The sequence below is a fragment of the Vanessa cardui genome, chromosome 7, assembly GCF_905220365.1.
Source record: "Vanessa cardui chromosome 7, ilVanCard2.1, whole genome shotgun sequence".
Classification (NCBI taxonomy): Eukaryota; Metazoa; Arthropoda; class Insecta; order Lepidoptera; family Nymphalidae; genus Vanessa; species Vanessa cardui.
The window spans coordinates 11,185,401-11,197,737 of NC_061129.1; the positions used below are offsets into that span (position 1 = coordinate 11,185,401).

The 12,337-nt window shown below is 30.9% G+C and overlaps 1 protein-coding gene across 1 annotated transcript in view; it reads right to left on the bottom strand.

Moving 5' to 3' along the window:
- The window catches only part of LOC124531434, a 44,844-nt gene that overhangs the window by 32,358 nt on the left and 149 nt on the right, over window positions 1-12,337 (bottom strand). The window contains exon 2 of the mRNA XM_047106019.1: window positions 5,014-5,143. Coding sequence (XP_046961975.1) covers window positions 5,014-5,143 — 130 coding nt within the window. The remainder of the gene's footprint in view (window positions 1-5,013; window positions 5,144-12,337) is intronic.

Sequence of the window (12,337 nt, forward strand, 5' to 3'; positions counted from 1 at the left end):
TTGAAATTATAGATATGGTGGTCTGGAAAATGTGTCTATTAGTAGTTGTAATCACCCGACAGACGTTATGTATATAATAATAGTAAAAATTATCATTATTATAAAATATATACTAAAGTAATAGAATTAGCTCAACACGAGCTAACGGTAACATAATATTTGAAGAAACCCTCACGTTTATCTGATATATTGTCGAAGGTTCGTATAACGAGAAACATAAATTGGTCTGATATAAAATAAATACACAGAGAGTTCATAATTTAGTTATTGTGTGAAGAAGGAAAGGATGATTTATTACTCAAACAACTATCCAGTTAATACAACTTAAATCACACGCTTTTCTAATCACATTATTTAAACGACGACCTCCATAGTCGAGTAGTGTGTACACCGGTTTTCATGGGTACGCCACTCCGAGGTTCCGGGTTCGATTCCCGGCCGAATCGATGTAGAAAAGGCTTATTAGTTTTTTTATGTTGTCTTGGGTCTGGATGTTTGTGCTACCGTCGTTTCTTCTGGTTTTCCATAACCCATGCGCTTTATCTACTTACATCGGCATCAGAGTGATGTATGTGATGTTGTCCAATATTTATTTATTTAAATTTAAAAAAATATGTTTCACGGGCGATCATTTGATAGTAATTGACATGTGGTCACCTAAATAGAAACTGGCTGGCCTGGGAGAATTGTAAGTCATTCTATATACTGTCGACCGCTTACTAAGTGTTCAAACATTGTGCTCGTAGTCGTAAATAGATCAATATCTAACCTAACAAACAGATCACAAATATATACATATAATGTTAATAGAAATAAAATTGCCGATAGAACATATTAATGGTACAGGAGTATATACAGAATGATATTAAAATACTATTGGTTTGCTTTCAATTAATTTTTAAGCTGTCAATAATTAGTGATAAACAAAATTGAAGGTAACAAACATAATTTATTAACAACGAAATATAGCGAAAGTAAATTAAATCGATTTAAGTTACTTCGATTTGATTGAGAGCCCGTTCTGTTCAGACTATTTAATCGCTGTCGATGAAGAACTTGAATAACTCGTGTGCACGAAAAGTATGATTGAAGATATTTTGTTCAGTGACATAAATATTTTTCATATATATAGAGTCGTAAAGAACAATTTATGTCTTATTTACGATTATTAAACTTTTTTCTGTGAGACAAAAAGCAGAACCAAAACAAACAGAAAAAGTGTTTACTTCATAAGGTTTTTACATACATACATCTGTGTACATGTATCTTTACACAGCCTGTAAATTACCCATTGCTGGACTAGTCCTCCTCTGCCTTTGAGGGGAAAGTTTAGGAGCATATTCGACCACACTGTAATAATGTAACTTGAAAATTATACTGGTAATCATTTTTTCTACTTCACGAGATAAAGGGCTTAAAAAGAGTACTTGGCTTATAATTTGTGTACAACAGATAATAATAATAAATTTAATTCAAGGCTTACACGAACATCATCATCATCATCAACAGCCTGTAAATTTCCCACTGCTGGACTAAGACCTTCTATCCTTTTGGGGAGAAGATTTAGAGCATATTCAAGCACGCTGGTCCAATGCCGGTTGGTGGATTCACATATGGTACAAATTCGTTGGATTAAACACATTCAGGTTTCCTCACGACGTTTTCCTTCATCTTGTTTTTGTTTGTACATTCTAACTAATATGCCATCTCGACTCATGAGGTTACTATACAATATTAATTTAAAACACACAGACAAATTGATGAAATTCAATTACTTATTTTTTTCAATTCATACAGTAATAACGAAGGTACAGTAATAATTACATTAGTCCTGAAACTAAATATATTCATATTATTATGTTTAACCTTTTTGGTTAAACCTCACTTTTAATCAGTGTCAAAATTTAACAAAAAAACACTAAGGTCCAGTTTCACCATACCCTGTTAAATATTTAACGTATTGTTAAGTCAGTTAACGGACTGTTAAAGTTATCGAATGTCCCACCACGAGTTAACGCGTGTTTATTTGTTATAACAAGCCGTTAAATTTAATCACTGCTCTAGAGGTCCGTTAGACAGAAACAGACAATTAAAATCAAGATGGACGCTGCGTACAAATTAAATTTTTCTTCAATCATCAATTCATTAATTTTTGATCGCAGTAGTTACAGCGTCCGTTTTCTTATTTTCAACTAGATCCTTGTATTTCGTAACTAAATTAACAAGGATTTCCTTTTCATTTGACGAAAAATTCGGCCCGCGTCTTTTCTTTGACATAGTTATTTATATTCAATAAGAAGCACAATAAACCAAACCACAAACACAATCAAAAAGCACAAAATAACACTACATAACCTCAACTCAAAAATAAATATTATCATGTTATGATTATTTGGTGTTTCAATCGTTTTAAATCAAAAGTAGTTACCATTTCATTGAAATCACTCGGAGCTAACGATTTTTGAAATTGGTCGCGTAGCACAACAAATGACGTATTATACGACTAGATAAGATATTACCGAACTTCGTCTAAATGACATGTCACAAATAAGCATTTCAATTTGGTTGCTTAAAATAAGAGTGAGTAACTTACAAGTCATTCAGTTAAATGTTCTGTTTAATAACGGCTTGTTAAATTTTGTTCCTGGGACATTTAACGATATAGCAGCCCGTTAATTATTAACAACTCATTAGTAAATTACTAATTAAGATTTAACAAACATAGTTTGGTGAAATTAGACCTAAATATCAAAGTGATTAACAAACAATTTATAACCTTCTTAACTTGTCAACCGCCAAGAGTAATGTCAAATGACAAATAGCAATCTGTGAATAGCTTACTCTGTGCTCATTGTAATTACTGAGGGCACGGGCGACTCATTTATGGTTAGGCTAATTGCTTTCGCTTAACTAAGATTATACGATTTCATTTACACCGAATACAATACACGCGAATTGAATTATGATTAAAAATCATGTATTTATGTTGCTACTCGTTGTATTATCATTATTAAAAATAACTAGTTGTTACCCGCGGATTTTCTCAAGTAGAAGATGAATATAATTACAAATTAACTTAAAATATTACATTCAGGTAAGACTATTTTGTTAACAAATGTTTTCTCCAATTAAAAAGTAGCCTATGTCCTTTCTCAGGCTCTAGATGTAGTTTGGTGTGAAAGCGAGACAGTTACCATGTTACTTTCGCATTCCGCATATGGATTACAAATAAATACCTCAATATTATCAAGCTATAAATAATAATAATAACAATTTATTGATTTACTGTAAATAAGAGAACATGTTTCGAGAGTTAAACAATCTTGCACACTGTGTTTTATAGTGTTGTACATACTTGTGTGTGACACGTAAATTAGCTTTTGACGTTGGTGGCCGTTATATATACGTGTGGCCGTTATATAGTTATACATACCCGAAACTCATTCAAAAAAACATATTCTCATTTTTAGCTCATCATACTTTACCACAAAAACTAGCTTTATTAAAATCTCTGTTACATAAGATGTTTATGAATGTAATTTGGGCGGTCAGTCTCTTAATATTTATATTATCTTATCGTAGGGTACATTTATTTGTGACGGGTGATATCGCAGGGTCGGGGACATCAAGGGTAATGGAGGTCTCGGTTGGGCTTCGATTACACCTAACAAGGGTATACGGATATTATATTATACATATTCCATATATTGTTTTCAATCAAACGTCAAATTATTATAGGTTGTTTTGTTATTACATTATTTTGTTAAAAACAGACAACACAATATTTATAAAAGCCTAGTAATAACTTAGCAAAAAGGATTTTTAGACAAAACAAAATGTTATGTGTTATGTAGAATTGCTAGCTTTGTAGAAATAACTATAAAATTTATGAAAGAGAACTATTATATAAGTGTATATATCTGTGTGGGTGTCTGTATGCCTGTAATTTGTTATTATTATATAAAAATATGATACAACAATACAATGTATATATATATATATATATATATATATATATATATATATATATATACCCTATACAATGTACAATGGGAAATAATATCATTTTCATTTGTGTTTTAAAATAAAATAAGTAAATCGTAATTGATTATTCAGATATCACAGAAAAATTTTGCAACAATATATAACAATGAAGATTACAATATTTTTAAACAATAATAACGTAATACAATTAGTATTAAAAAACATGATACAAATGATATAAATGATACAAATTGACATGATACAAATTTTCTTATTATAAATATTGGTCAAGTACAAACCATAGAAGTGATGAAAAGTAGTAGATTTTAATTAAATAAAAGTACAATTTTAACAAAATCACTAATTAATTTCATGTTATCTTGAATATGAAAGTATTTTTGTTCACACCCCAACAGTTGCCCATTTTTGTGAACAATGGCCAAATTGCTTTCCTAAATGTCCTCATTACGGCCAACAATACCGTTATTCCGGATATAATGATAGGTTGTTACTGTAATGACCAGATTATTTCATTGTAGGCGTTTTCTTATTCTGTATAAGGTTTTATTAATTACAAATGTTTTTTACAATTATATATTTTTAATTGTTATGTCGGATGATTAGGTCGACGCTGATTTTATGTTATGAAATATTTTAAAACCAATTGGTCATTATAACTTGCCATTTTAAAGACACCTTTTTCCTAAAATACTTACTATAAATAATACTTCTCTTAAGTTAAATCGCAAAGATCAAATTAATTTTACGTATTTTGTTTTTGCTGAAAAGATGATAAATCAAAAAAAATTTTTGCATTCTTTAGGTAGTTAGCTAACTTATATATTATTTTGTTCATAAACCAATATACTCTATTATTGTGGAAAGCTAACTGTTTAATTTCAACATAACTTCGCATAGTATTAGTATTGAACTACAATTAAACAAACACAAAAATTAAAATACATATCGTTGAAAGAAGTTTAAATATAAAAAAAAACTTAAGATTTGAAGAGGAGTTTTTGCACCTACCTGTGACGAGGTTCGCATGGTGGAACTGGCAGACCGCATCAGCCTCGTACCACGAGATGCGATCTCTGAAGTAGCGGTAGAACACGGGGAAGCCCTCCTCCGGTAGCACCCATGTGTTACTGATGTTTACCTGTTTACAGAAAACCAAACATAATAAAATCAAAACATTTAAACAACAGTAAATGCCACAACTGGGCATTTCATATTTTATATTTTATTATTACACAAACGAATATTTTCAATTAATTCTATTCTATCATAAAATTCAGTTATTAAGTTATAACGAATTCAACCAAAATTTTAGTTAAAAAACATGTTACCAGTCGGGCATCTAAGCTCTTAAATTTTATCTTAAATTTAATTTTCATTTGCATACAATTATACGCAAGACAATTGTTTTGTTTTCTTAAAACTATGCAATCCCGGAAAAAGCAACATCCGTAGAATTCCACGCAGAATGAAATTCGTTACCGAAATACTTGTACTAAAACTTGTATACGTAGCAAGATAAAATTGAAGCCGGAATGCACTAGCTGCATTGTTAATGAACTACACTCCGTATACTCAAACTTTTATTAAAGTTTGAATTGGCTCGGAATCTCGAAGCTTTATCAAATCGACACCGTTGGAAGTAATTTCCTATTCGACGTCATCTGTTTCATTTGCCCCTATTCCGATAGGTATTAATAGGGTATGATTCCATTAAGATCGGTATTCCTTTTGTAATGTGAATTGCCTTATTAAATCACGTCTAACATTTCACGCTTTACTCAATGGCTTAAAGAAAACGAAGTGATGAATAGATCCAACGTAAGTAAATCATATCCTACCTAGTTACATTGTAATACAAATAAATTCATTATGTTATTTTTATAATGCCTTTACGTTTAGTGATGTGACTTTTTAAGCTGTGCACGATATATTGTTTTGTTGTATGTAATGACTAATCATAATTGAATTTATTCATCAATTTTGGTAGTTAATTAAACTCTGCAGCGGTGATTGCTTAAAATAAATTAGAAAGCTAGCTGTGAAAACTATATGGTATATGTGACATGTTGAACTTGTTAATTATAAGGGTAAACTCTTCTACAAGTTCGCGTATATAAAGTATTTGTTTGTCGTCATTTATAACTACAATATATTTAATCTCCTTTTTTTTAACATTTAATGAATAGTAAATTAATAAATATTGGACAACATCACATACATTACTCTGATCCCAATGTAAGGAGCTGAAGCACATATAACGACGGGACCACAAGTACCTAGACCCAAGACAACAGAAAACTAATAAACGTTTTCTACATCGACTCGGCCGATACTCGAACCCGGGACCTCGAAGTGGCGTACCGTATTAAAACCGGTGTACACACTACTCCACTACGGAGGTCGTCAATTTTAAATTTAAATATAAATTGGTATGGTCGGTATATCTTAAAGATGTAAAAGCTGTAAGATATCAATATAAAATTATTATAAGCTGTAAATAAATTTACTGTTCTTCAGTAACATATAGTTTCAAAATCTTATATGTTACATAACAAACATTTTGCATATGCATTAAACGCAAAACAGTGTACGGTTCCCACCAATAAAATAACTTTGTACATGCAAGATGGGAATCGATAGTCAACTGTGTCTAACTCCTACAGTTTGCATAGATACCGAGACAAGCTGTGCTGATAACGTAATTAACCAGCTATTCTCTCGCGCTCGTATTTGACTTGCTGATTCAAATAATCACTCCTGCTCTCTTGTATTTCCTTTGCTGTACATTGGATAAGTGCTAGTTACGTTGAATCAATTGACGATGATTTTAAAAAGTTAAGCGAATAAATTGATATTTCACTGTTGATTTTTTTTTTTTTTTATTTTTTTTTTATTATTCTTTATTGCACAAAAACAAGTACAAAGGGCGGACTTAACGCTATAACAGCATTTTCTGCCAGCCAACCCAGAATAGTGTAGGAGAGTAGTCAGTAGGGTGTGCACAGAAGTAAAAGAAAATTTTAAAATATATACATAGCAATAGATGCTTGTAATAATAATAAATATATATATTAATAATACAATACATTGCGATGTTATACATAAATATACATATACATAATATACATAAATATACACAAACAGATACATAATATATAAGTACATAATTATTTAACATATATACATAAATATATATATATACATATATATATATATGAATCCAATTATGATAAAAATATTGATGAAAATACATCACACAGTGTTGACAGACGACAGATAAAATTGTTTTACTTGGCGCTTGAAGGAATCGCGCGATGGAGCTCTACGAATATAATCAGGCAAAGTGTTCCAAAGCCGGGCTGCAACTAGAGAGAAAGAGTTGGAAACAAAGCCAGATTTATGGGAAGGTATGAAAAGGGTAAGGAATTGAGAGGATCGTAGGGGCTTATTATGAGTAGAGGAAAGAAGAGAAAATTTAGAGGATAAGTAAGTGGGAGCATTAGGGTCAGTAAGAATAGAGTAGAGAAGACATAGAAGCCGAGTATATCTACGTTCTCGTATAGGAAGCCAGTGTAACTGTTTCCTAAAACGAGAAACGTGGTCGAATTTGTGTAAGCTAAAGATAAACCGAATGCCAGAGTTAAGGAGACGATTAAGTTTATGTAGGTGTTCTTCCGACAGATCTAGATAACAGGAGTCACCGTAATCAAGAATTGGGACCAAGAGGGTAGTAACAAGCTGGATTTTAGTTTCCATAGGCAAAAAGTTTTTTAAACGCATCATGGAATGCATAGTGGCGTAAAACCTACGAGAAACTTCTTTAACATGTTCCCCCCAACTGAGTTTACTGTCAATGATAATGCCGAGGTCTTTAACACTGCTGCTGAACTCTATTGGTATATTATTATATCGTAGGTTGGGCAGAGTCAGAACATCTAATTTAGCTAACTGTCTCCCGCTGCCTATAATGATGGCTTGACACTTGGATGGATTGACAGTGATACCATATTTAGCGGACCAAAGAGAAATGCGGTGGAGATTGTCATTTAGGGAGTTAATGGCCGCGGCAAGATCATTGACAGTAGAGTGTTCGTAGAGCTGCAAGTCATCGGCATACAGGTGGTAGTGCGAAGTTAAAATTTTAGTGATGGCGTTTATAAAAACAGAAAATAACAGAGGAGATAATATGCCGCCTTGAGGAACGCCGGCACTCACTTCGCACCAATCAGATTGTAGCTGACCAATGCGTGTGGATTGCCGGCGCCCTCGAAGATAAGAAGAAAACCATTCAACGGTAGGGTCTGACAAGTTAGCATGGGAAAGAAATGCAAGAAGGAGGTCATGGTCTACTGCATTGAAAGCATTGCTAAAGTCAATTAGCACGAGCATTTTTTATTTATAATTTGTTTTTATAATTCATCTCATGCATGGCAATAAGAAAAACCTGCACGTATCTTTTTACATTGAAATTATAGGACACGTGTAACCACAAACTCGCATTGGAGCAGCGACGAGGAAAAAATTCCAATCCTCAATGAGAATTAGTTTATTAATTAAGGTATTTATTATTATCTGGGTAGGTTGTCTTGCAAACAGTAACGATTCCTTTTATCCAACGCGCCACCCACCATGAAAACTAAGATGTTGTGTCTCTTGTGACTGCAGTTACACTGGCTCACTTAATCTTTAAATAAGTTGTTGTATATTATTCGTTCAGTCTGAAGGGAGAAACAAAGGATTAAATTGAAATAAGAAATGTTAATCGGTAAAGTCAAAGAAGAATAATAATCTACAAGTGGAAACATAAAAGAAAATTTTCGATTTTCGCGATTTCCCCTTTATTCGCAATTAATTTCTTAACCATGATTTAAATTTCGATGAATAGTCCTCGATTAATTTGCTTTATATTTCACTGGACAAGATTTATTGAACATTATGCGGCTCGCCCTGGATACTCAAGGGGGTAATTTTTTTAATAAATATAATGACAAATGTTCTTGGCAAGAAAACACTAAATAGCTGCATAACTTTATTGTTAGGCGTTTATTTATTTAGATATTTAAGACATAAATATCTTTACTGAAATACTTATGTAAGCTAAATATGAATAATATAAAAAAATGGTTTACTAATAAATTTGTTTTTAAACACGAATCAAAATAGAACGAAAGCTTATAGTTCTAACTACTCAGATTCTACTGAAAAAAGAAAATAACTTGAGAGCTCAAAAAAATTTTACAGCAAACGATTTTTTTGATTGCAAGTAAGAAACTGTACAAATTTTATTATTGGCTATCCTCTAAAACGTTTTGAATGATATAATGCAAAGACAATCTTCAATTTTATCTGAATAAAGATTTATAATGAAATGGAAAATATGGCCTATGTAAATAGCTTATCGTAAAAACGTCTAGAAAATTGTTTTGATTTATCTCCTCAGGTAAAGCGAGCGTTAGCCATGTAAGCGTACGAAAACAATTTGTTGTGAGAAAACACCGTCACAGTTCAGCCAATTCGTACGAAATATTTACAAATAATGACAAAAAAATCTTGTTCGTTTACCGAGCGCTGTTTCGATTAGTGAAAACCGCATCACAATCAGTTAATTGATTTAAAAGAAGCTGGGTAGTTTTAATTTTTTAATATGATATAATTGATTTTATAGGAAACATAAATTAATATTTGATAATAGTCAAGGAATTTAATCGTTTATAAAAGTGATTTTAGAGAATGACTTCAAATAATAACACATTAGAGAAAGTCCTAATTGGAGTCCATTGGAAACGTTTATCCTTTGTAGATCATTTTTATTGTAGGATTAAAAAATGCACAACAATAAATGAAAATTATTAATTTCGGGATATTTACTATGTTTTTTATTTTTGTTCGGTGGAGCTTGATATTTCGATACTATCTACGAATGTCTTGTTCACGAGATTGAAGTTTGCGGGTAGACATTATCTACGAATGTCTTGTTCACGAGACTGAAGTTTGCCGGTAGATGTTGATAATATTAGAAGTATCAAATCAATTATTTACATGTAAAAAAACGTGGTAAATATCCCAAAATTAATAATTTTCATTTATTGCAATAACTTTAATAATAAAAATAACCATGTTAATTTAAAATCTTAAATATATGAAAACCTTTACAGTTTAATTTATTTGTCACCTCACCTAGGAAAAAAAATGTATGCGCTAAAGTTTTGCGATTTGGAACAGCAGTGGTATCCTGCAAAAATTTAACGCGATAAACGATTTCTAAGATATAAGATTTATTTTGAGACAGTTTCTAAACTCGCTAAAAATGTACATATTTTCGTTTGCAAACGTGCGCCCCTCTTGGTTTAATCATCCGCGTGCATTAACAAATATCATCGATTTTTATTTTTCACATTAAGACATTACGTAAGGACGGGCGTTACGATACAAGTACTATGGTCAAACCTTATTTTTGAGTCACTCTATTTATTGAATCATTAAAAACCGTTGCGGCACTTAGAAAAAAATCTAAGTAAACGGGAAGTAATGTTTTAAACTATGCAGTGATAATGAGTAGACGCTGAATATATTTTTCGTTATTTTACTCAACAATATCTTTTTATTCATTTTATTTTTAAAAACCTTTTAAATATTTTATTCATAAATAACATAAAAAAGAAAACTAAAATATGGAAATATTCCCTATTGTTAAATTATTCATAATAACAATCATACAGATAATTAATTGAATTTATCATAGAATAAGGTGTTACATAATTCCAAATTAAAGATTTAAATTATATTTTAATTAAATCATATCGCGACACTTGATACACTCCTTTGTACTTTAAGAAGGCCGTCTCTGGTCCTAAGAGCACTGTCAAGTCTATTGTTACTACAAAATGGATAGATCATTGTTTTTGTATTGTATTTCATTTAGGGTTTATCTTTTTCATAAGCAGATTCATGAATTTTTTAACATATACATACAATACAAGACAGGCATACATATATATTTTACAATGTCCCTTAACTTTATTTGTAATTTTTAACATCATAGTTGCAGAAATCACAAATGTACAAACATATACAATATTCTTATTAATTTTTTTTTTATATTATAGGTTGGCGGTCGAGCATATGGGCCACCTGATGGTAAGTGGTCACCATCACCCATAGACAATGACGCTGTAAGAAATATTAACTATTCCTTAAATCGTCAATGTGCCACCAACCTTGGGAACTAAGATGGTATGTCCCTTGTGCCTGTAGTTACACTGGCTCACTCACCCTTCAAACCGAAACACAACAATACTGAGTACTGTTATTTGGCGGAAGAATAACTGATGAGTGGGTGGTACCTACCCAGACGGGCTAGCACAAAGCCCTACCACCAAGTAAGTAAATATATTAACGTTATGAATTATTGTTAATAGCCCAAAGAATTATAATAGCCCGAGGATATTTTTTGGTTTTTTGCTATAACTTGTACGTCTCTGTATATTTTTTTCATTAAGATTCCTTGTATATTCTTTAAATCCTTTTTATAAATTTATAAAGATTATTTATTTACTTCAATATAATGCTTAAACAAATTGTTACACACCGCACATAACATTAATGTATTAATTGTACGCATGATATTATTATTTTCCATATTTATAGATGGAAATTTACTGGAATAGAAAAATATTATTAATAGGCTACGTAGATAAGGATGAAACATTTATCTTTTATGTTAATCCTGTGATAAAAATATCGCATACCTACTTAATTCTATACTCAGACCAAACGTTATAGTGTGAACAGACCACAACAACAGAATAAGATTTATTGAAATTAGGATATGAGAATTATTTAGTTTTATTTAACACATTTAAACAACACTCACATATTTAAAAAAAGAATACAAAAAAAAGTATAACTAAAACTTAATAAACAATAAAAGAATATCATTTTTGTAGTAATTTCTTTTAAGTAATTAAAGAAAAAACTTACAAATATAATATATTTTTTAAAGTCATTAAAGAAACTTACTAAATTTTCATCAAAATAATTTTTCTAGCTTAAATATAAGATTATTTAAAATTCACACAAAGAGATAAGAAACGTTAAATTCACCGAAGTGATAAATTACGTCTACAGGCGAATTCAACTGGAGACGGTAGAAAGTTAGGTTCGCTTTGAGCGAATGCAAAGAATTAATGTCTTGATGTTTTAAACATAAATGGAACCTTTTATTTAACCAATAGAATTTAGTTATCGCAGAAAATAATCACAATACTAATGTTAAAAAAGAAAAACCATCTAACATAAATATTTAAGCATGTGATTTTCGATTTCAGTCGTT